This window comes from Tupaia chinensis, unplaced genomic scaffold (genome assembly GCF_000334495.1).
Source record: "Tupaia chinensis unplaced genomic scaffold, TupChi_1.0 Scaffold145257_1, whole genome shotgun sequence".
Taxonomy (NCBI): domain Eukaryota; kingdom Metazoa; phylum Chordata; class Mammalia; order Scandentia; family Tupaiidae; genus Tupaia; species Tupaia belangeri.
In genome coordinates, this window is record NW_006205117.1 from 2716250 (window position 1) to 2740514 (window position 24265).

The 24265-nt window shown below is 36.9% G+C and overlaps 2 protein-coding genes across 3 annotated transcripts in view; both read left to right on the plus strand.

Moving 5' to 3' along the window:
• Nucleotides 1–66: 66 nt before the first annotated feature.
• Nucleotides 67–11309, plus strand: ENY2 (ENY2 transcription and export complex 2 subunit). 2 transcript variants are annotated; one of them, XM_006167931.3, is made up of 5 exons: nt 67–163; nt 1940–2016; nt 5744–5814; nt 7173–7247; nt 8852–11309. In XM_006167931.3, the coding sequence occupies exons 2-5, from the start codon at nt 1949–1951 to the stop codon at nt 8926–8928; spliced, it is 291 nt and encodes a 96-aa protein (XP_006167993.1). In that variant the 5' UTR covers nt 67–163; nt 1940–1948; the 3' UTR covers nt 8929–11309. The 2 variants fall into 2 exon arrangements, with proteins under 2 accessions (XP_006167993.1, XP_006167992.1); XM_006167930.3 differs by having other exon boundaries at nt 72–235.
• Nucleotides 11310–18879: 7570 nt separating this feature from the next.
• LOC102480137 (fibrocystin-L) overlaps nt 18880–24265 on the plus strand; it is a 98844-nt gene continuing 93458 nt past the window's right edge. Inside the window, exons 1-2 of the mRNA XM_006167933.2 lie at nt 18880–19059; nt 21203–21292. Of these exons, the coding sequence (XP_006167995.2) occupies nt 18987–19059; nt 21203–21292 (163 nt within the window). The 5' untranslated portion in view covers nt 18880–18986. The remainder of the gene's footprint in view (nt 19060–21202; nt 21293–24265) is intronic.

Here is a 24265-nt window from a genome sequence, read left to right on the forward strand (position 1 = left end):
CTTACCCAGAAGGCTAAGCGACCAGGAGGCGGCCCGCGCTAGTTAAATTCTCACTTTATAGGCAGGGTGGCGAGACCCCGCCCCGGAAATGCGTGTTCTAGCTTTCTGTGTGCTTAGGTGCCCGAGCTACTGAGGGTCTAAGTCTGGGCAGCCGAAGAGTGTGGTAGGTAACGGTCGTCAGCGCAAGGGTCATTTCGTCGCTGGGAAGGGACGGCCCTCGCCCGCGGTGATGGTGGTGAGCTATGCCCGTGGTCCTCAGGGCCGGGACCCGGGCCCAGCCCAGGCTCCTTTCGATGTACTGTCTTTCGTTAGCTTCCCCGACCCGCGCTCGCGGGCCTGTAGGGCTCTCCGACAGGGCGTGCTACCGGAGTTGGCCTGAAGCCAGTCTTCGCTTTGTTTTCTAGCTCCTCCCCTCCCGCCTCTCCCTCTGTCTCCGCCCCATTCCATTTTCCAAAAGAATGTCTGAACTGGGAGGGAATCCCCTAGCGCCCTTGTTTTACCAGTGAGAAAACTGAGGCCTTTAAAAATTAAGTGATTTGTCCAAGGTCACTATCCGTATTTTAGGAGCCAAGGCGTGATTTAAGTTCACTATGCCATAAATGATACTGCTTAGACTTAGGAGTTATACTTGAAAACATTGACCTCCAACTACAAAAGCAAGCATTTCCTAGTTCTTTCTCAATTCCTCCTTTCCCCGGTTCCCTTCAAAGAAAATAAAAATCTAACTGACAACTCATGGCCGGTCTGAGTTTTCATGTAAGTGAGATGGGAGACAACAAAAGTAGTCTTTCAAGTTAGTGACACATGAAGTGAGGAAATGTTAACTCATTTCATGTTTTATTTTATTTAAACTTTTAAATGGCTTGAATGCTGTAAAAACCTAATCTACTTAATTTGTTTTTTTTGGAGATGTATTTGCCATAGGGTGCCTGCTCGACAGACAGAGACAGACAGAGAGACAGAAAGCGAGAAATCATCCCCCAGGGGATATGGCCACGCAGCAATCCCTTCTCCTCCATTCTCCTCCCGGTATCTTGGGCACGCACGCACACGCGACCGCCGTGAGTTTAAGCCATCGGGTCCAAGACTCGAACCACAGTCGCCTACATGGGAGTTCAGTGACATAGCCATTATGCTAACTGCTGGTCCCAAAACCTAATCTACTTTCTAAAATCATTTTGGTTTTGGTTGCCTGCTTTTACTGAAAATTGAAAATTTTCTAAGTTAGGAATGAGTTTTTATATTTTTCTTCCCCTTATCCCACCAGCAGTGTATGTACATACAGTCTGACATGTCTTGTTTAACAGTTACTTTAGGATACATCCTAGTTAAGAGTAAAGTACTTAGATCCTTATCTGTTCATTTCATTTTTTATTAATAGTGTCTAATCTTCTACCGATACTTAGCTTATATGGCTTCCCTCAAATTTTGAATGCAGTTAAGGTGCAGAAATGATCAGCAATGAGTTACTTGCAGTTAAAGTGTATGGGGGGAGGTGTCTGGGGTCAAAGTACCTGAGTTCAAATTCTGCTTTCACTACTTCAGATCTCAGTGCCTCAGTTTCCTCATCTGTAAAATAAAATTAGGTTAATAATGTATAGCAGAAAATAAGTTCTGGGAATTAGATGTGATAAAATACACGAAGCATTAGCCCAGTATTAGGCACATAAGTATTTAATACATGTTTATATAATTATTGGGATCCAAAGACTCATTAATAAAGGGTATATGGGGGAAGGGGATTGTGAAATTACTTCATCAGTTTAACTCCTTGGATACAGTAAAATTAAAAGTAATGATATTGTTAACATGCTATTGAAATTTATTACCCATTCATTGGATAGAGAGAATATTAAACATGTTAGGATGCTTACCTAGAGGATTTAGAAGAAAAGTCTTTGTAAATATTCTGTATCTGAAAATACATGTTGATGTCCAGGTTAGCAAGATGAACAAAGATGCGCAGATGAGAGCAGCGATTAACCAAAAGTTGATAGAAACTGGAGAAAGAGAACGGTAAGTAATAGATTCTCTTACTAAATTACATTTTGTCATCTTGAATAGTTACATCATGTAAGTGTAAATATTAAGGAATGAAACATATCAGTAAAAAGAATTACAGGAAATTGAAATGACCAAAATTCCACTCCTAATATCTATAAAAAAAAAATTTAGGTCTAGTCATTCTTGCAAGGCTTGGAAGGAAGTGGGTGATGTAGAAAGATAAGCAAGAAACAGTTCCCTCTCAAAGAATGTGTACTCCAGTGGAGAAGAAAAAATATATACCAAAATAACTAATTGAAGACAATATTATCTAGGTTTTAATACGGAGAAAACATGATAGAACCAATTTTATTACCATGCTGTTGGGGCAGCATGCTACTACTACCAGTATTAATCCTACTCTGTGAAACTTCTTTGATTTTTTTGTTAATTCTAGCTCTTCTGTCAGGTCATGCTTTAAATACTGCTTCATCGATGGGTTTGTTTGTTAAATCACAAATACCTTGTTCCACCATAGTATTTAATCACATTGTATTCTAACTCCCTACTTAGCTCATTTGTATCATCCAATGTAATTTAAGTTCATTGACAACAGAAACACCATTGTATAACCAACATCTGATGATATGCCTGGCGGGTAATTGGCCAAGTAAATATATGGAGGATGAACAGGTTTGAAAGTACAAAGAAAGGGCCAAGTAATCAAAGGTTTCTAGAGGCAGTGTGACAAAATATGTAAGAAAAAGGTGTGTATATGTCTGTGTATGTAAGAAAAAGAGGAACCTTTCACCTCTATCTGGGGGGTTAAGATGATCAGATGAGATCTTACAGAAAAAAAAGAATTAGCTGTTCTCCAGGCCAGTAAAGGAGAAGACATTCTAGGCAGAGGGAATGGAATGTGCTAAGTCACAGAGCTTTGGTACTATTTGATGATTTTTTAGGAATTGAAAAATAATAAGGGAAATCTATAGGGTAAAGTGTGAATACTGTCAGGACCAGCAGATGGTTATGTTTCTGGATTCCCACATAGTTGACCATGGTTCGAGACTCAGACCCAGCAGCTTAAAACTCAGGCTGAGCGATTGTACATGAGTGTCCAAAATCCTGAGGGGAGACAGGATTGCGGTGTGGCCATCCCCGCAGGGATTGATTTCTTGCTTTCTGTCTTTCTGTCTCTACCTCTCCAGTGAGCACACACACACCCTATAGCAAAAATCTCTCTTAAAAAAAAATAGCATGGGGGCCAGCAGGTGGACTAGAGGTTAAAGACGCTGGACTCCCACATGGCTGGCTGTGGTTCAAGTCTCGGACCTGGCAACTTGCTTGCTTTCTCTTTTTCTCTGGTCAAATTAAAACTAATAATAATAGTAAGGTTAAATAACATAATTCTTACTTTTAAAAAAGTGTGAATACTGTGTAGCTGGTATAGTGAACAGGAGATGTGTGTGTTTTGTGTACAAGTTCTTTTAGTTGAAATGATAGAAAATGAACTTGGAAACTGGCATAATGAATAGAAATGTGGAAGTTCATCTAACTAAAATGTCGAGTTTGAGGTTGGTTCAAACACTACTAGATACAGGCACTCAAAAAATTGTTGCAAGAATATGTCTGTCCTTTTCTCTCTCAGCCCTTCTTTTCTGTGTTGGCTCTGTTCTCAAGCAGGCTCTACCCTTTGATGGCAGAGATTAACAGTTCAAAATTCAAATTATACCAGTTCAGACTACCTTTCTCGGCAAAAGACTTACCTTGATTTCCATCTCACTTAGGTATGAAGTCAGTTATGATTAGCCTTGCCAAGGCCATATTTCCATTGCTAGAACCTTACCAGTAGTCGTACACTGAGAGTAGCACAGTTGTTGGTTGGTTTGCTTGCTTGTTTGTGTTGTCAGAGCAGGAAAATGGACCGTGGGATTTACAGAAATATCTTTATCCTTGCATAATGAGAGGCATTAAAAGATTTCAAGAAAGGGAATAACTAGATCACATTTATACTTTAGGAATCTTATTCTGACTTTTTGGATGGTAGACTTGAAATGGTCAAGACAGAAAAATGAGATTATATTAGTCAAAAATGCAAAACTGGAGAAAGGAGAACTTATAATTTTCGTAAAAAGTAGAAACAGTTCTGAAATTGAGGAAGGAAGCATCTAACAGTGCCTTGGGTTACTTGAGCGAATAGTGCTGCCAGTAATGATCATTGGAGACTATGTATTGCTATTTTTTGTTTGTTGGTTTACCTTTTAATTCATGCAGCTTATAGTTACTGAGTTTCTGTCGTGCACCACGCCCAATTAAAGTGCTAGAATTTTAGTAAAACAAACTTAAATCTGACTTCCATGGTGTTTGCATATAACTGGAAAAGACAGTAAGTGCATAATATGTAAGATGGTGATGAGTGCTGGAACCAAAATAGAGAATTATGGGGAGGGGTGATATTTTGGATTGAAAAGAGAGAGAGAGAAGTCTTCACTGGTAAGAGATCAGGAGAGTAGGAAGGAAGAAAGATTTCAGCAGCCTAGGTCCTTGCCTAGTATTTTTGAGGAGCACATGGAAGCTAAGGAGCAAATTGGGTGAGGGACATAGAAGACAAGGGTGAAGGCCTAGCTGGGGAGAAGACAGTTCATGGAGGATCACTTAGGCTAAAGTTTTGGAATTGTAGTGAGAAAATTGGGAGGGCATTAGAGGGTTTTGAAAAGTGGAAAGAGAATGAAGTGTATAAGGAAGGAAGCAGGGAGGCAACTTAGACAAAAGATGGCCAAACTAGGATAGTAATGGTAGAGATGAAGAGAAACATTTGCATTTTAAGTATGTATTTTAGAGCTGAAACCAGTCAGATTTGCTCATAGCTAAGAAATATAGTGCTAACATGGAACTGAGGGAAAGATGCTGCTACGGTTCTTGATCTGAAGAACCAGAAGTGTGGAGTTGCCATTCTGTGGAGGAGAACAGGATGGAGTGGGAAAAGATCCAGAGTCGGGTTTTGGCCCTGTTAAGATCAAAAGATCTAAAAGGGTATCAAGCTAAAAATGTGAGGTAGTAGGTATCTGGGAATATCAAAAGACAAGTGGTTTTTCACAGAAAGAGAATTCATTTGCTTTGAGATGTGACATGTTTAAACTGAGTTACTAAATGATTTAGGTGGAGGATTTGTAAGAATGGGTATGACAAAAGGATAAAATATGGTATTGCTAATTATGATAGGCAGGTCAGTTACTGAATTGTTCAAATGTAGGGGGGATAAATGGTCCTAGAATCAATGAAAGACCTTAATAGGCTGGGATTAAAGGAAGAGGCGGTGTGTCAGATTAGAGAGAGAAATACTGCAAGAAGTATGAGAAGTAAAGGATAAGAATGGATTTTGGAATTTGAAGATTTTGGAGATATAGCAGCTGTAAGTTCAATAAAACCCTCTAGAAATTGTACAAAACCCATGATATCCCTGTTGGTAGATGGAAATAGAAAGTATGTGAAAAGACCGGGGACTAAAAAGCTTCTTGGATCGTATTTTATCACTTTTCACTTTATACTTTATTTTTTCATCAGATGAGGCACAGATGAAATGTTGGGCCCAGGGTTTAAATGGCTCATATGAGATCAAAGAACTATTTAGTGATAGAAACAAGATTAGGAGACAGTTTTGTGATTACAATGCAGAAAATTTTTAGTTCAGTTCAATCTGTTCTTCAGACATTCTTTTCTAAACATTGTTGTTTAATTTGAAAACATTTCTTTTCAACAGCCTCAAAGAGTTGCTGAGAGCTAAATTAATTGAATGTGGCTGGAAGGATCAATTGAAGGCACACTGTAAAGGTAATCAGTTTCATTTAGAAGATAAACTAATTTCATTTCATTGTTCTGGCCTGGGTTGGTTTGGGATCCACTAAGGGAAAAAAGAAAAGTATTCTAAGATATATTGAGTGCTCAAACATAATTTTAAACAAATAGAAAATTCAGTTTTTTAGTAATGGTTTCCTCCTCTCAATGATATATGCAAAAGGATTCATAAATTTTTAGGAATTTCTTTTGGGTTTCTCTTTAAATGAGTGAGGTAAGAGTAGTTATACAAGATTTTTCTGACTTCAGAGTATGGCATCCCATATTTACAGTAACATTAGTATTCCTAATATATTTAAACTTAATACATATTGAGCATTTTAAGGTGGCAGACTTAGAGAATTGTATCACTCCTTTTATTAATAGTGTTATTTCGAAAAATTCATGTGAAAGCTGTTAGAAACTAAAAAAACAAAGTAACTGTAGAATGGAAGCTTATTAAATAGCTGGGTATTGATGATGATATTACTTGATAGATTCCACATGTCACTAAGATGACAACCCCCACCCCCCACCACCCCCTTCTGGCTTAGCTTTTGGTATAATAGAATTCTGAGTATTTATAATGAATCCCATTGTATTATAATGGCTTCTACAAATGAAAAATCAGAGACCATATATACATTAGCTATAAGAAGCCAGTGTGGCAAATCAGTAAAAGCATAGACTTGGAGGTCATCCAGACCTTGCTGGTAAGAGACTGGAGCTAGATTTCAACTCAGGTTTGAATGAGTTATTTAATCTTTAAGCCTCAGTTGCCTCACCTGTGAAGGGGGAAAAAATGCCTAGCCTATTAGAATATTGCCCATGTTAAGTTGTATAAAACATCTAATACTGATTCAGTAAATGTTAGTTATATTTCCTCATATTTATATTGGTCCAGCTAAGGAAAAATAGGATAGCAAAAGAGTTGTTCTACATTTTAATTTTGACTATGAAATTACAAGTTAGATTCAAATAATAATAAGAGTTTTTCCCCCTCCATACATGTAAGAGCCAATATGATGGTAATGAAATAAGATCAGTGCAGTTTTAAGTATCTAGCTTTTTACAAATGTTGGATTTGAACATTGTAGTTCAAATTCATTCTTGAGTGTTATTTTCTAAGTCACAGATTATGTAGCTAAGAACAGACTTTATTCTGATCTATCTGGAGAATAATTATTGTTCGTAAAATTGAACTGAATTTTTATTAGGGAAAAAAGTGCCCTCTTTTTTTTTTTTTAAAGACCAGTCTGCACTCTAAAAACATGATCTTAACCCTTCCTCTATGAAAATCTTTCTTACAGATAATGATTTTAAATGATATGATTTGTTTTTTGCTTTTGCATAAGAGGTAATTAAAGAAAAAGGACTAGAACACGTTACTGTTGATGACTTGGTGGCTGAAATCACTCCAAAAGGCAGAGGTAAGGGATACAAATTGTGTCAAAGGAAATGTGCTGCAGACATGGTTTTCTTTCCTCTTGTGGATTTGAATTTCTTTACAAAAGGAAAAGTATCTTTTCTGAAATTTCTGGAGGAATTCTTTTTTATGTGGGAAGAGTTATAATTGCCTACCTGGCTCTCTTGCTTAGTTTTGAATAACAGACCAAATAAGTGTGAAATATTTGACCACTCTAAAACAGTGTACTGACATAAGTTGATAAGGTTATTAAGACATTATTTTTTAAGTGTGGGATTTTATAGAGGCAAATATACCTGAAGTTTGGATTTATAAACTTTATCAGATGTGGCCTGTCTGTCCCTAAATATTTAATAATTAATGGTTTTACTCTAGCCCCTGAGTCATTACTTCACTCTCTTTCCTTATTAAAATTAAATGAAGGTCTGTCTTCTTGAATGTCTAATTAGGAATTGGGTAGCTACATAATTTCATGTTCAGAGAAATCCATACTTAAGATTCACAACCACCTTCCTAATTTCTCCCTGTAATGCCTTGTTTACAGAGCAGAAAGGAAAGATGAGAAATATTAACACCGATGAAGGGTACCAAATATTGAGTAACAAACTATCCTTATCTCAGATGTGCCTATGTTATTTTCATTTATTTTTAGAAAGTTAGTTTTCTTTTGTACTTATAAATTAGATGGCCTGTAAATTGTTTTCTCACAGAAAAGTAAAAAATTTCAGTTTAAAAAGTAAGTTTGGGGGCCAACAGGTGTCGTGGTCATTAAGGCACTGGACTTCTACATGGCTGACTGCAGTTTGAGTCCTGGACCCAGTGGCTTGAAAATCACGTCAGTTGTGTGTGTATATGCCCAAAATCCCAAGAGGAGAATGGAGAAAAGGGTATTGTGACTTGGCCATCACCCCTCAGGGGTGATTTCTCACTTTCCCTCTCACTGTTTCTGTCTCTTGAACCCTATGGCAAAAACCTGAAAAAAAAAGAAAAAGTAATTTTGAAAATTATTAACTAGAAATCTCATTCCCTAAATGACTACCAGCTGAGAAGAAGCTATAGAATCTCATGATTCTCTTTGGCCATCTCTTTAGAACTGTTTACAGCTTAAAATATGACTTTTTTTTTTCAAGTATGTCTGAGAGAAAGAAAAAAACAAGTAATATTTATTGTTCCCCTTATGAATTATATTTTAAAATAATTTTCTCTGTTTTTTTTTCTGTTTTCTTTTGTAATTTATATTTAATCTGTTAACATTGTTTAGGAACTGGTTATACATGTAGAAATTATCCGTTGCTTCTCCTTCAACACTTGTACCTTGGATATATCAGTCTCTTGTTCTTCCCCTGTTAGAGAAAGAGCAAATAAAGAAGAGAGGTAAAAGCAGATCTTTCCTTTTGTGTTCTTAGTCTTCATTAGGCATTGGATAGTTCATTAAAGTAATGAATTGCAAGTATACCATTTTTTCCCAGAATCTTTACCTGTTTTTTTATTGCACCATGAGTAGTAGTTACGATTTTTGTATTGGTAATTCTGAATAGTTTGACATCTTAAATTGACATATACGTATTATAATCTTCTTACTGTTACATTTTTATTTTTGTATTTCAGCCCTGGTACCTGACAGTGTAAAGAAGGAGCTCCTACAAAGAATAAGAACATTCCTTGCTCAGCATGCCAGCCTTTAAGATTGAATTAGATTGTGTTGTTCTGTGGTTTATTCTGAAAGTAAAACTTGCCATAAATTAGAAATCAATTTCCCAAAATAAAATCCTTTTTTGTATGATGGTATACAGTTTTCAGTAATGATGTATACATTGTATTGATTTTTTTCCCTAAATGTGTTATTTTAATAAATATCTCATGAATGAGTTTGAAGTTTGCTTGGATTTTGAAATAGGACTTTGTCTTTATTACAAATTCACCAAGTTTATTAAGAAAAAGTCAGCAATTAATACAGTGTACGTACTTGCAAGTCTCTGTAACAACAAAGAAGTAAGCTGCCTTTCTTGATCATCTGCATATAGTGTATTCTCCTTTGAATCCCCGTAATATTTTATAAATTGTAATGGCCCATCTTGTGTTCCATTATTTGTCTTTTTAAAAATTATTATTATTTGTTATAAATTCTGAGGGTTAGGACTGGGTCTTACTCATCTTTATGTGCCTTCCTTATGCTTCAATGAATTTATCATCTAGTGGAAGAGAGAACATTTGCAAGCTGGCTCCATACCAAGCTCCTCTGCATACTCTACTCGACTGAACTTTGAAAGCAGAATCTTTTAATTGCAGCCCCACATACTAAGGTCAAGAAAGAATTTCATGGGAAATAACCTCCACCCATTAGCTTTACTCTGACATCAAGATTACCAAATCCAATGGACACATTTATTATGTGACGTCTGCTGGGAAAACAAAGTTGACCATCCTGCCACTTGGAACTCTTTCCTCATATTGTTTCTCCCTACCACTGGAAGTTCCTTCTGTTTCTTGTGAAGTACTTTTTGCTGTATGAGACTTTTAAATTATGGTGTTTTTTAGGGCTCCTTCTCGGGCCCACCAGCTAACTGGATATACTTTTTTTCTGGGTAAATCCCCAAAAACTCAAGTCAGACCATGACTTTAAATACCAGCAGGTTGATAAATTGCATCTCAAAGCCAGACTTCATGCCAGCCTCCAGACCCATATACCCAACTGCTATGGATCATCATCTTTGGATATTCCACAAACAATTCAAACTGACCATGTGATTTTTCCCCCAATAACTGCCCTTGCTGTCATCTCTGTGTGAATGGTACTTCCCAGACATGCAGGTTACCTTGAGGATTATGTTAAAATGCCGATTCAGAAGGTAAGGGTTATGACACAAGATTCTGTATTTTTGACAATTCCTATTGGTCCTGCTGCTGATTAAGGACCACTTTGAGTATAGCAAGGCTATAAGTTGTCTACTACTTGCCCTCCTAACTCCTAGTTCAATCCAGATTGTTGCAGTAGATTTCAAATATTTCCTTGCTCTAGCTATTCTATGCCTTCAATTATCTCTTCCACACTTGCCTAAGTGACCTTACTAATAAAATTGAAGTTGGGTCATTTTATTCCCCCTGGTTAAAACTCAGTACAGGTTGAAATTCAATCAGCATCAGGCTTTTTTGATCTAACATTGGCTTGTTTTGAGTCCCCAAAAGCATCAAGTTGTTTCATTCCTAAATACTTTAGAAAATCATCAGGCTAGAAAGCCCTTCTCTCCTACTTATTTCATTCCTATGTACCCTTCCAAATTCAGCTTGAGTTGCTGAAACATTTTGATACTCCTCTCTGATTTAGATTCCCCACCACTTTATTAAGCAGTTATGCATATGTCTCTTCAACACAGCGATTCTTGAGCTGTTGCATGCATATTCTAGCAGGGAGGAAACGACTTATTTACCATTGTATACTTAGCTGTGGATGAATGAATTCATGAATATATGAGAACATAAAAATTTGGATGTAATTGAGGAAAGGCTTCACATTAATTTTTGGTTGACTGGCAGAAAGAACAATTTCAACTTTCTGATTTTCAAATCTAGTTTTTGAAACAACTGGACTTAATTATGAAAGTTTTTTAAACCCTTGACACAACCACAAAACCTACCCAAAGAGCTTTTGTTTCCCTTCATCTTATGAAACAATGTTTTAAAGAATAATGGGGATGTTTCTTCTGTTACTGATTATCTGAAAGTAAGCAAACTTAAATGGTACATAGGAAATGTCAGAAATAGGTAGTTTTTACTTCATAGTACTGTATATGGAAACAAGCCAAAAGTTCTTCATAAAGATATATTTTAATAGCTCAAAAGAAAATATGAGAAAATGAAAACAAGTTAGAAAAAATTTTTGAAATGAGAAAAAAATAACTCAGTTGAAAACACTTCATAGCAATTTAAAGTACTAAGGAACTTAGATTTAATATGATAGTGCTGAGAACTCTCCCCACCTCTCTCCCCATGGCCATTAGGTTTCTTGGATACCTTGTAGTGTGCATCTAAAACCACTGATATCTTTCAAATAAACCAATTTTGTGAACATCTTGACTTACATCATTGACTTATGGAAACTAGGAATACATTCTTTAAAAGTCTTGCACCCCTTCATGCTCAGTGTTGGAAACTTAATAGGATTACTGTTATGTGGTTGCACTGGGTGAGTAAAATACTAATTAGGATTACTGTAAGCTCTTGTATAGGATTAAAGAAGACCCAGCTAAATTATTTATGTAATCACTTTGCTTTGGCATTGCAAGTATATCATTTGGTTGAACAGTGCCAAGCCAGGAACTGGCTTATGCTGAGGATTGGTAATTGGATATGGGACTTTTCATAACTTGATAAAAAGCTCTATCCAACTTATGAGAATGGTGACAGCTGCTGGGTAGCTGATGTTGGAAATGATCCAGTGTGTATGTGTGTGTGTGTGTGGTTTTAACCCTTGTAAATGGGGATCTCACATTACTCAGTGACTTTATAAACCCTTCATATTTACCATTAGAAACCACACAAGTCACTGCATGAACTACAAGAAAACCACATGAAAACTGCATGTGTGCAATCAGAATTCAGATTCTAGTCTCGTCTATAACACTAAATTACCAGGTAAGACTGACTCTCTTGCCTCTATTTCCTTATAATAGACCTAATAATGATGATCTTAAAATAATAAATAGGACCTTAACTATTAACACAGAATAATCAAAAAAGCAACATTGACTTGTTATCCTAGAAATAACTAAAAATTTGTACTTATTCTGTGTTTTCTAGTTTTATATATTGTACATGAATGACACTTGGGTAGAAAATGCTTTTTCAGGAAATTTTAGTTAATATTAATTATCATTAACTACAAAAATAAAGGTGACCAGCATAATTTGAAATAAAATAAATGTCACTGTAATAGGAGGGAGAGTTGAAATTATTCGTAGTCATTTTTATCCTTATTCTACTAGGAACTCTTTTGTGACATGTAATGCATCCCACTTATCTTTTGATCCTCAGTGTCTAACAGAGTGAATTTTGATAACTTATTTTGGATAAATAAGTGGGGATAAATTTAACTTATGCCTGTTTATTCTAAACTTCACATTATATTTCTTTTGTTGTTTTTTTTTTTCAGCAGCCACAAGGGGGCACTTGAAGCCTATATTTTGGTCCTTCCTAAGGCTCTGCAACTGTGTTGTATATTGTTTCAACAGGCTCTATTCCAATTTAGGTCAGCCCATTTTTTCAAGATGAAAGTGTTATTAAATTAAAACAATGTGAGGACTTATGAATGTGCTTCAGATGGAGTTACAATGAGATGTAGATATTTTGCTAGGATCACTTTTTGAAGCCAATTTCACTAATTTAGACAGGAAGTTGATTTAGACAGAGCATGACACTACTGAAATAGTTCTATTTCACTTATTTGTAAGATGAAGAAGGGGAAGGAGAAAGAAAGGAGAAGAGTGAGTCTTAGTACAAAATGAAAGAAAAATAATTTTCATTGACATGCTCCTCCTATTCATAGGGACTTTTAAAGGTAATGTTTATATTTTGCTTTTCATCTTATGTCATTTTGCTATGGTAAAGAAGGTTAAATAAAACATATAGTGCCAAACCCTGTGGACATTCAATGAATGCTGGCTTACGATGACAATGGTAAAGAAAGTCCATGAACAAAACCATATACTGATAGAATCAGCACCCATGGTGCAGTACTGCTCATAAAGTAGTTTTGAGTGCAAGAGCTGATGCCAGATTTCACATACATAAATACTTCAACTTTGTGCCTGGGGCCACCAAAATTAAGTGGTAATAAATGACTTTTAATTGCCATTTCCTTAACACTAACAGAGTAATCTTGGTTCTTACCCTAATTTTTTGTTGTTGAGGGCACATCCTTGAGAATGTATCCTTTCTAGATAGCAACTTATATCAAAGTTGGGGTTTGACAGTGCAAGATTCATAACATAGAAAAACTGAAATAGAAATGTCCATGAAACTGCAGCATGTCTGATGTGCTGGTGATTCACATAGCAGTATACATCGTGTGACTTGAGCACTCAGTTTGGCTGAGATACTGACAGTATGTGAGTGAGTGCTCTGGTTCTTTTGTCAGTTCTACAATTAATGTTCTTAATGACTTCATTACTTACTGAAGAGTTTCATGTTGCCCATCAACAATGTATCTATTTGCTATAGACAATGGCAGTATAAAATAAGAAGATTATTAGTATTGCTTTTGGAAGGTATGACCAAAAGTCAAATTTACAATACAGGACTTACTATATTGCTTAAATAGTTCTATAACTTGCCTTTATTAAGAAATTAAAACACCAGTTTATCGAACTATAATAAAAATCTAAAAAGTTGTACATATGTAGCCCAGCTTCAGTGGCACGCACTGCTAAGATGCTGTGCTCTGTAGGTTGGGACCACATAAAACCAAGTTAAATTCCCAGTCCAGTTTAAAGACTGGGTTTGATGGCTAGGACAATATCTTTAATATGTCCACCCCAGAAGGAAAAGAACTTTTATCAAGATGGCGGTAACTTCTGAAAGTTTTAAGTAGTTTGCAGATGTTCACAGATTTTTTTTTTTTTTTTCAAAAAGAAATATAGAGGCGAAGTATTTCAGAGACTGTCAACTAGGTCAGTCTTTATTTTGGTCTTCTAAATTAGCTGACTATCTTTTTTTTTTCTTTTGAAGTAAAAGACATAATAAAAAAAGAAAAAAAAAAAAGAAAGAAAAAATGCCAGACCAGCCTGTGACCTTGTGGTTAAGGTAGCTGGATCCTACACTGAACTGTACATTTCAAGTCCTAGACCTGGTAGCTTGAAATACAGGGTACATGTGCATGCATGCCCAAATCCCAAAAGGAGAAACAGATGGGGAAGAGATTGCAAAGTGGCCATTCCCTATGGGTGTGCTTTCTGACTTTCTCTCCCCTGCCCCCAGCTGAGCACATGAACCTCTGGCAAAATTAAAGACAAAAATTGCCAGGCAAGTCATTCTATGCATTAATCACTTTTTTTTTTTTCAAAATATTCTGAATACAACACTTATTTCAAAAATTTAAAATAGTAGCTTTAATTCAAACATTCTTGCTTCTTCCTCAGAAAAAAAAAATCCACGTAATTATGACCAGTTCATTTTTCTATATTAGGGTGTATACACATGAGACAGAGAGAAAGAGAGAGAATCCTCTACAGGAGATTGTCAAGTTATGATCCCTTTTCCCATGCCTTCCAAATCCTCAGGATCTTGGGCATCTGTGTGTATGCCTGATATGTTCTCAGGTGGACCCAAGGATCCAAATGCCCAGTTGTTATGTGACTTCCAATACTGCAGTCCATTTTGCTTGAAATTGCGCTATCTAATCTGGGCCTATGGTCAGTTGATTTCCAACAAGATGCCAAGAACACAAAATGGAAAAGTACAGTCTTAACAATAAATAGTGCTGGAAAAAAATGGATATATTCACATGCAGAAGTTTGAAATCATATTCTCATTTTCTACCATATATAAAAATTGATTCAAAATGCATTAAGCAGTTTTACATAAGACTTGAAACTATAAAATTACTGGCAGAAAACACAAGGAAAAGCCATGGCATTGATCTTAGTAATGATTTTTTGGTAACAGATTTATTTTTTTAATGTCAAAGTATGTGTACAATGGCTGGGTTGGGGTGAATAAGAAAGAGTGAAAGCACTCTAACAGGTCCTGGTCATGCTACAGTTCTTTTCCCTCCAATTCACCATCCCATCAGGATCCTGGGCACATGCATGTGAACATCCCTAGAATGTCAGCCACCAGGCTGAAACTTGAACCCTGGTCAGTTATATGGAATCCAGCTTCCTCTGTGCAGTTCTTAACTGCTGCATTAGAAAGCCTGCTATGGACAGTAATTTTTTTGATATTACTCCAAAATCACAGACAACGAAAGCTAAAATAAACAAATGTGATTACATCAAATGGAAAAGCTTCTGCACAGTAAACAGAGCAAAAAGACAGCCTACAGAATGGGAGAATATATTTACAAACCATACATCTAATAAGGGGTTAACAGACAAAATATATAAGGACTCCTAGAACTCAGTAGTAAGAAGACAATCTAATTTTAACTGGGAAAGGCACTCAATAGACATTTCTCCAAAGAAAACATACAAGTAGCCAACAGGTATATGACACAGTGCTTAATAAAACTAAACATCAGAAAAATGCAAACTAAAACCACAGTGACATACCACCTTGAACATGTTAGAATGGATGTTTTTCAAAGTAAAAAGACAGTGTTGGTAAGGGTGTAGAGAAATAGGAACCCTGGTACACTGCTGTAAATTAGTTCAGTCATTATGAAAAACAGCAGGAAGTTTCCTCAAACCATTAATAATGGAACTACCAAATGATCTAGCTATTCCACCAAGAAATTAAGCTTTATAAGGATAGAGATTTTTTTAAAAAATCAGTGCCATATTCTTAATGCTTAGGATGCCTAATATTTATTGAAAGACTATTATTTTTTACGTACTTCATTTTGTTCACATATCTTAAAATTAGGTTTCAAAATCAGGCTCCAGCACAGCTGGTTTTCCAAATTAGGTAAAACATTCACAGCTGAATGCCTTATCCCCTCTAGCAATGTAAGCATTCCCACCGACCGACCCCTTACCATTTTCTTTTTGCTTATAAGTCCAGAGATCAATAAGATTAATCAATGTCTTTAAAAAAATTTTTTTAACCATATGGCCAGACCAGACAGGTTACATAATTTGTGAGGCCCCACACAAACTGAAAAAATAATAAAATGGGATGCCTTTTGTCCAAAAGAATATTAAGGATTTCAAGATCATGACAACACAGCATTAAACAAGCATGGGGCCCCAGGCAAATGCACAGGTCACATGCCCACAATACCACCCCAATAAGAGGTCTTTGTTAGATTTCTGAAATATTACAAAAGAAACATGGGTTTAATGATCAGGATTTTCCTTTTATGTTTCCTCCTATTCAAATCCCATGATGAATCTGTATTATAAAGGTTTGAAGATGCTGAAGATGAATACAACTTAATTAATAAATTATGCAAACTATAAACGCCTTTTTCTGGTTCCAAGTTGACCTTTTGGTCATATAAATTTCCATCTAGTTATTTATTGTCACATTATCCCATTCAATTATTTTAATAATTCACGATTTAAAGTCTCACTGGTGTGCTCATTTTTAGGACATTTATTTATCATATAAATAAGCACTATTTAAAGGACAAAATAAGTTAAAGATGCTCATTCATTTTATGAGACTTTATTAAAAATTTATATATGCAAATTATAGTGCATGGCTCATTAAGATATTTAGACATTATAAGATAGGAAAAGGGTTAATTTTACTAGAAATAAACTTTTCTGAAGCTGGTTAGCCAAATGATCAATCTGCTAGATGACCAATTTGCTTAAATTGCCAAATTAAATAACCATAGTTTAGCAGTAATACTTATCAGTATTAAGAGGATTGTTTAATTTTTGTTACTATGGTGATATATATAGAAAAAATTATAAGTGAATAGATAATATTGAATATCACATATTGTGTATGTGTATATTATGTACACATATAACATAATACGGATATTGGGTCATTGAGAAAGTTGACTTTCCTGTCAACATGTATACACATACATTCATATACTTGCATATGTGTTCAACTTGTTCCAAGAAGACTTGGTAGGAAAGAAAGTGAAGCTTTCTGGAAGGGACTCTATAATGGGTCACATGATTAGTATGGGTTACGTCAAGAAATAAAATAAGATGCAGTAAGAATAACCATTCTATTTATTAAATATTGTATGCTAGTTTCTGGTTGATATGCCATCTGAAAATTCGGTGAAAAATTCGCTCAAAAATGTTAAAATTTGTGAAAACAGAAAAACAAAAATCAGATTAGTATTCTTCTTTGCTATAAACTACTGATATATGGAATCTTTCTATAGGAAAGTCTATTTCAATTATTCCTCATGAGAAATCATTTCAGTGTATAATATGGGATAAAAAATTTTCAATTAGTTCTCATTTATTTTATAGTATTTATGTATTAATTATAGTATTTTATAGTATTTATGGTATTTTCTACTTTTGAATGCCCAGAGCATTTTCATATTCTGTATCACTCAGCCTATCCCTCAATTCCATTTTAATTAATAAATTCAAAATCTTCTGAAAAAAAAAATCGGACCTTTGACTGAAATTGCATTCAAAATACATTTTAATGAAATCCTTCCCAATTTAAGCTAGGTTAAATTAATTTAATTTTAATTTGAAGGCAACAGAAAGAAGTCAAAATTATTCAAGATAATTTCATATAAAAATTTACACATTAAATTTTGTTTTGTTTATTAATATTAAAATATATACTTACACATTTCATAAGTAATAACTTGAATATTTTTGTTAATGCTGCTAAATTACTGTTGGTAAAGTTGTTAAGTTTTGCTATTTGATTTTACAGTTTTTAAATTTAGTAAATTTGGCAAATAATTAATTGGCAAATTGATATTCAATCAACTGCTTCTTTCAGTTGGCCTGCTTCCAGATAGAAGAAACGAAAGGAAGACTAGAGCCTGCAGGAATACTACTTTCATGAAGATAGGAGAGAAAAATATGAGGTAGATTGATTAGAGAACTAGGAAGAAACCTAAGACTATCCAGAGGAATGGAATTTCAAGAAAGATGTTCACAATGTCAAGTGCTACAGACAGTTCTAAGTAAGGTCACTGCTACCTTTGTAGACACTATTTTTAGGTAGAGAGGTGACTTAGGAAGGCAGTTTCTAAAACAGTATGAGATTAATATTATTAAACTGTAACAAAATAATTTTCTTAACTTCAGTTATATATAAACTCCTCAAGAACAAGGACCTGATTTTATTTATTTTACTTATTTTAGGATCATTTCTTCTATTTCTTTGTCCTTCCCTCCCAGCTAGAGCTGTCAGACGTGAGGCCAACCGGTGGTATAGGCCTTAAGGTGCCTGGATCCCATAGCCAACAGCATGGTTGGAGTCTGGACCAGGTTTGCAAAAACATACCAGGCACATGTGTCTGCATACCCAAAATCCTGAGAGGAGGGAGAAATGAAAGAGAAGTGATTGAGGCCTGACCATTCCTCACAGGGGATGCGTTCTCACTTTCCTTTTCTCTCTCTCTCTCTCTCTCTCTCTCTCTCTCTCTGTGTGTGTGTGTGTGTGTTCCTCTCTAGTGAGTGCACGTACGTGCCCTGTAGCAAATTACAAAAAAAAAATTAAAGAAATACAGAAAGCTGAGTTAAATTCGAATTTCAGGTAATAAAAGGAAAAAGGAAAAGGCAGCAAAATCGACGGAGAAATTGGCCATTGATCTTCGCCAGAGTAGTAAGTCCCCTGCATCCATGGGGACAGCTTGGGACATCAGTACCCAGGTTTGAGTGTGGAGGACTCAGTATTACAGACCTGACCCGGGTCAGCGACGTTCTCCCGCGGAGGTTCTAGGTGTGTGAGGGCGGGGGGAAGGAGGGTGTGCGCAAATCCTACCGGCGCAGCGCAAGAGCCGGGGGCGGGACCGGGCGGGCCTCGGTGGCCAAGTTCGCCTGTGCTCCTGGGGCCAGTCGGCGCGAGCAAGTGGCGGCCCGGGAGCCCAGCTCCAGAGCTGGCAGCAGCTGCGAGCACGGGCGGACTCCGCGGAACTGCCCCTGCGATGGGACACCTGTGTTTCTTGAGGATCTGGGGCCTCTGGGGTCTGCTGCTGTGTGCCGCGGATGCCCACACAGGTAACTGTCGAGGCGCTAGGGAGGCAAGCCAAGAGAGGTCCGCGTAGACACTACCTCTGCTCCTGGGGTAGCAGGAGAGGCTAGACGCGCCACCGGCACTTGCCCTTGGCGGGAGCTGTGGGTGAGGTTACATGGCGATCCTGGAGACTGGAGACCTGGAAGGCAGGCCTAACAGAGACAGAAAGAGACAGAACGATTGCTTGAAATTCACCACTGCTGCTGCTTGAATTATGATGCTCTCTACTCCCACCCTCCCCATCCTGAAGTGTCACCACTGAAGAGACTGAAATTTGGCTGGAGGACCAATCAGGGTGGGGGAAGATGACACCTGCGTTCTCCTTCCCCTCCCTCGCTCTTCTTGGGTCTTTTTCCCCACAGCAGGGAGGGAAGGTCCCCTAGTAGGACAGGAAGGGGTGTTCTTGGCAAGTGTCAGTCACTTCCTGCGGCAGCTGCCCTGGGACTTCAAAATAATACCCAGGAGAGGGTCGGGAGAGACTGATAAGAAATTGGAGTTGTCCAGGGAGATAAAACAGGAGGATGAACTTGAGATAGGTGAGGAGCAGCCTTGTCTGGAGATAGGATCCAACTCCCTGGCTGGAGTTTCCTACCCTTGGCTGTCTGGGGCCCAGGTTAGGAATGTGCGGGAAGCAGGAACATCTCCGAGCTCTTGGCAAAGACAGACCAGAAACAGAGGCTTTGGGTCTGGGGGCTGCAGAGCCTTTGCCATTGTAAATGAAGCCCACGCTAGACATTTTTTGACAAGAATAAATTATGTGATCATAATTCCCTTAACCTTTTCTCATACATTCATCTCAAACAATACTTTGTATTTTTTTTTAAGTGTGTGTATGTGTGTGTCTCCACTTAAATTTTTCTCTCTACTTTGGGAATTTGTTTTAGGACCTTAGCCCTTACCAGATCCATATAGTTTAAGAAGAAAATAAAAATGTCTAGGCCCTGCATATTTTTGCATTGTTTTAAAGAATTACTTGCAGTTCTCCAAAGGAGTGGCTTGCTCATCCCTGACTAGGCAGTTCCCTTTGTCTAGAAATCATTTTACCTTTCTAATAGTAGATCCATTAGAAACAGTCCAGGCTAGTTTTGTATTTACCCTTTGAGATGTGGGACAGGTAGCCCATTTTTCGAGAAGCTGGTGTGGCTCATGTTGACTGAGTGAAATTTCCCCTGTGAATCACCCATATTCCCTGGACTCTCTTCTGTCATCCTGTACACTCTAAGCTTTTGGAAAGTTTAAATTGTTTCACATTTCTGTAGCTTCAGGAGCCTAACAGTTTGTTGAATGAATTAATGACCTTTGCACTAAGAACTCATGATTGGGCCAGCAGATGGCATAGTGGTTAAGGCACTGGACTCCCATGTGGCTGACTGCAGATTGGAGTCTGGACTGGTGACCTGAAACTCATGCTGGGCACATGTGCATGCTTGCCCCAAATCCTGAGAGGAGAAGGGATTGTAGAATGGTTACACACCCTTAGGGGTGATGTCTCACTTTCTATCTTGCTGTGTCTCTCTGGCGAGTGCACAAGCCCTATAGCAAAAATCAATCGGAGGAAGGAATGGAGGGAGGGAGCGAGGGAGGAAAAGAACTTATTATTGTCTGGAGGCTAGAAAAGATCCCAGAAATGATCTTGCCTGAAGTCTCACTCTGTGATGGGAAACAATTTCTTCTTAAAAGATAAAAAAAAATTCTTGTATCTGGACTGTTCTTTCAACCTACCTAACACTGAACTTATGAGTTTTCATAATGATTTGTTTCTATGTGTGAGTGTTATCTTTTGCCACGTGGGCTGCTAAGCGTAGGGATAGATCTTCCCTTTGCAGAGAACTAGTGAAGTTAGCAGTTTAATGAGTGTTTTATATTATGATAGGTAAGAATGATGATATATTATCTCTGCTTTTTTTGTAACACCTAGAATAGTGCTTTTCACAAAGCCAGTGTGTACTAAGTTGATGACTCATTGATCAGTAATAGAGTCCAAAATAAAACCTGGATATATTATATTTTCAGTCCTAAAATATCCTACAATTTTTTTTTACAATGTCATGAAATTTGGTACAAAATTTGATGCTTAAAATGAAGAACTTGATGATTCTACCATTTCCATACTTTAATATTTTCCAGATGGCTCTAAAATAACCCCCAAAGTCACAGAAATAATACCTAAATATGGGAGCATAAATGGAGCAACAAGGCTGACTATCAAAGGAGAAGGTATGGTTGTTTTGTTGTTGTTGTTGTTGTTTTTGCCAAAGTCAATGTATTTTCAAGATTATTTTACATTTAGAGCTTTATGGTTAAAGAAAATCCCAACTGGTATTCTCCACTTGGCCAGAGTAATAAACCTCTATCCCCTTTGATAGGTACTGAAATCTTCAAGGGTCAATAACAACATGATCATCTGAATTATTATAATCATTTGCTTAATACCAAGATCTGGATTTAATGACTGAACTGAAAGAAATATCTTCTTTCTCCCCCAATTTTAGGACTTTTTAAAATTAGTCCTTAAGTCATTAAAGCAAAAATCATATAAAACATTCTGCTTTCCTTTATAGTTCCTCAACGCAAACAAAACAAAAACAAACAAAAAAACCTATTTGTAGGGAAACTATTTGTAGGAAAAAAAATGGTTTTGTACATGTGATGAAACAATATAAATTCAGAACTTACGGACAAGGGTTAGCTCTATCACTCATCCCTTTAAAAAGTGTATATGAATATCCAGTCAAAACCAACAAGAGTATCTCCCTTGAAACATTATTTCTGCAGCTTTCCAAGTAGACCAAGGACTGCACAATGTCTTGTAATGTCCTCAGAAGGCTCTATCGGTGACCAGTAACAGAGTAAAAACCCCAGACTCCTTTATTTCAAATGGAAAAGGGAAGTCGGAGGGACAGAGAAACTATTCAACTTCATCTTCTTTCTCCATGTGGCTTATGGCCTCCTCTTCTTCCTCCTCTGTCTCTTCTGAAGCTACCTCACCCTCCAAATCCTCCTTGTCCTCTACCACCAAATCCACCTCTGCCTCCTCTGCCTCCACCTTTGGCCTCCTAAGACTTTGCCTCCACCACTACCCCAGAAACCACTCACCTTCACCCTTCGGCTTGGCCCAGCACAAGATAACTTTGTTTCCATTGATTTCACCGTCTTTCATGTCCTTCTTGCCAGCTTTGGCATCTTCTTCACTGTTGAAGTCTATAAAACTAAGCCCTTTGGAGGATCCTGTTTCTGGGTCAGTGACTATCTTTGCATGAATAAAACCGTAAACTTGAACATCTCTTTGGTGATAACCTCAGACAGACCTTTGACAAACAGTTTTGGAGGGCTGACTTCTTTCATTAACTGATTGATCCCCTGGGTCCTTGGACTCCAACCCAATTGCTCTGCCTTCAATTTCTCTTTTGTTACAGGAATTTAAAGCTTCTTAAGCATCTTCAAGTGAAGCAAATTCTACAAATGCATATCCTTTAGATTTGCCATTTTGGCTCTGAGGCACTTTGATAAAAGTTGCCTTCTCAGATACTCCCTGAAGTGTTTTACATTGTAGGAGAGGTAGCTCAAAACCAGAGTTTTTGATTCACCACTCCAAGTGCTATTCTTTCCTCCTCCGTAGTCTTGATTTTGACCTTTCTTTCCAGCCTAGGATAGAGAAATGGACAGCCCTTCAATCTCTGTTCCCTGCTTTTCTTCAAAGGTTTTTCCTGCATCAGCTTCTATCTTAAATTCAATATAATCAATCCATTTACTTTTTCCATCTTTGCTGACTATTCTCATCTCCATGGCATCTTCAAATACTTCTTTTAATTCATCCTGAGTAACTTTGTAGGGGAGATTTTTGGACAAAAGTGTTCTTCCATCTCTCTTCCATCTCAATCTTTCTTATTGTCTTTTCCTTTTGGTTTCTCTAGTTTAATTTCATTGCCAAAGTCTTTTAAACCAGTGAGTCCCAAAGTTTTTTCTAGATCCTCAGCAGATTCAAAGTCAACATAGCCAAACATCCTAGATGTACCGATTCTGACATCCATGACAGCAAGATCATTTTTAGCAAAAACATCACTAATACCAGTTTTTAATTCAGGAATAGATTTGTTATTGTTCAGGTTTCCAATAAACCAATGGAAGGATGTACTTGGTTCTGTGTCTTCCACCTTCTGTTTCTTGGCCTCAGGAGATACTTTCTGTTTGGTCATTTCCTTCCTTCATTTTCCAGGAGCTTCTTTGACAGGCTCTTCTTCTTCCTCTTCTTCATCATCCTCTTCATCTTCATCTTCAGCCATGGTCTGAAGATGAAGGCACAGCTTTTGCAAGTGTTTTGAAAGAAACATGTTTAAGTTCACTCTGCAATTATTTGCTTTATTCATCAAGACTGCAATACCATTTAATTTATTCTTATATTAAATGAAACATTTTAGGGTGTCGGGATAGAATGTGACTAAGAAGATATGACGGAAATAAAATATTAATGAAAAAGGAAAGGTAATAGAAAGCAAAACTTTGGACTCCATCTCCTGCCACCCAACCCCTATCGTACGTTTCATTGTAGCATGGGTTACGTATGATTCATTTTCTCCTTACCATGAAACATAGAAGTTAGAAGTAGGGAAAAAAATACTATTCTTAAGACATTTTAGAGGAGCATTCTTGTTAATAAAACTATTACTTTTGCTATTTTGCAGACATTCTGGGGTAGTTACACTTAGGACTCTAAATTAATGAAACATGAAGTGTCATGGTAAATTTCTACTTTCTCCTTCAATCCCAATTTCTGTATTGGGCAGGGACTGATAGAAAAATTAAATCCAATTTTAATTGCTTATACTTTTGTCCTCACCTTTGTCTTCCCTCTACCTGCATTAACTCCACCCTAGAGGTGACTAAAAGTGTGTTTTCATGTGTATTTCTCAGAGGTTTACTCTAAATACTGATTTACTGCTTTATTGAATCAGAGAATAGAATGGTGGTTGTCAGGTACTGGGGTAAAGAGAAACGAGGAAGTATTGGTCAAAAGGTATATAATTTCAGTTATGCAAAATGAATACATCTTAGAGATCTACAGTATAACAGAGTACCTGTAATTCATAATAGTGGACCATGTCATTAAAATTATCCTGAGAGGGTAGATGTTATGTTAAGTAGTTTTATCACAAGAAAGTTAAAAATGATAGTATTAGGAGAAATTTTTGG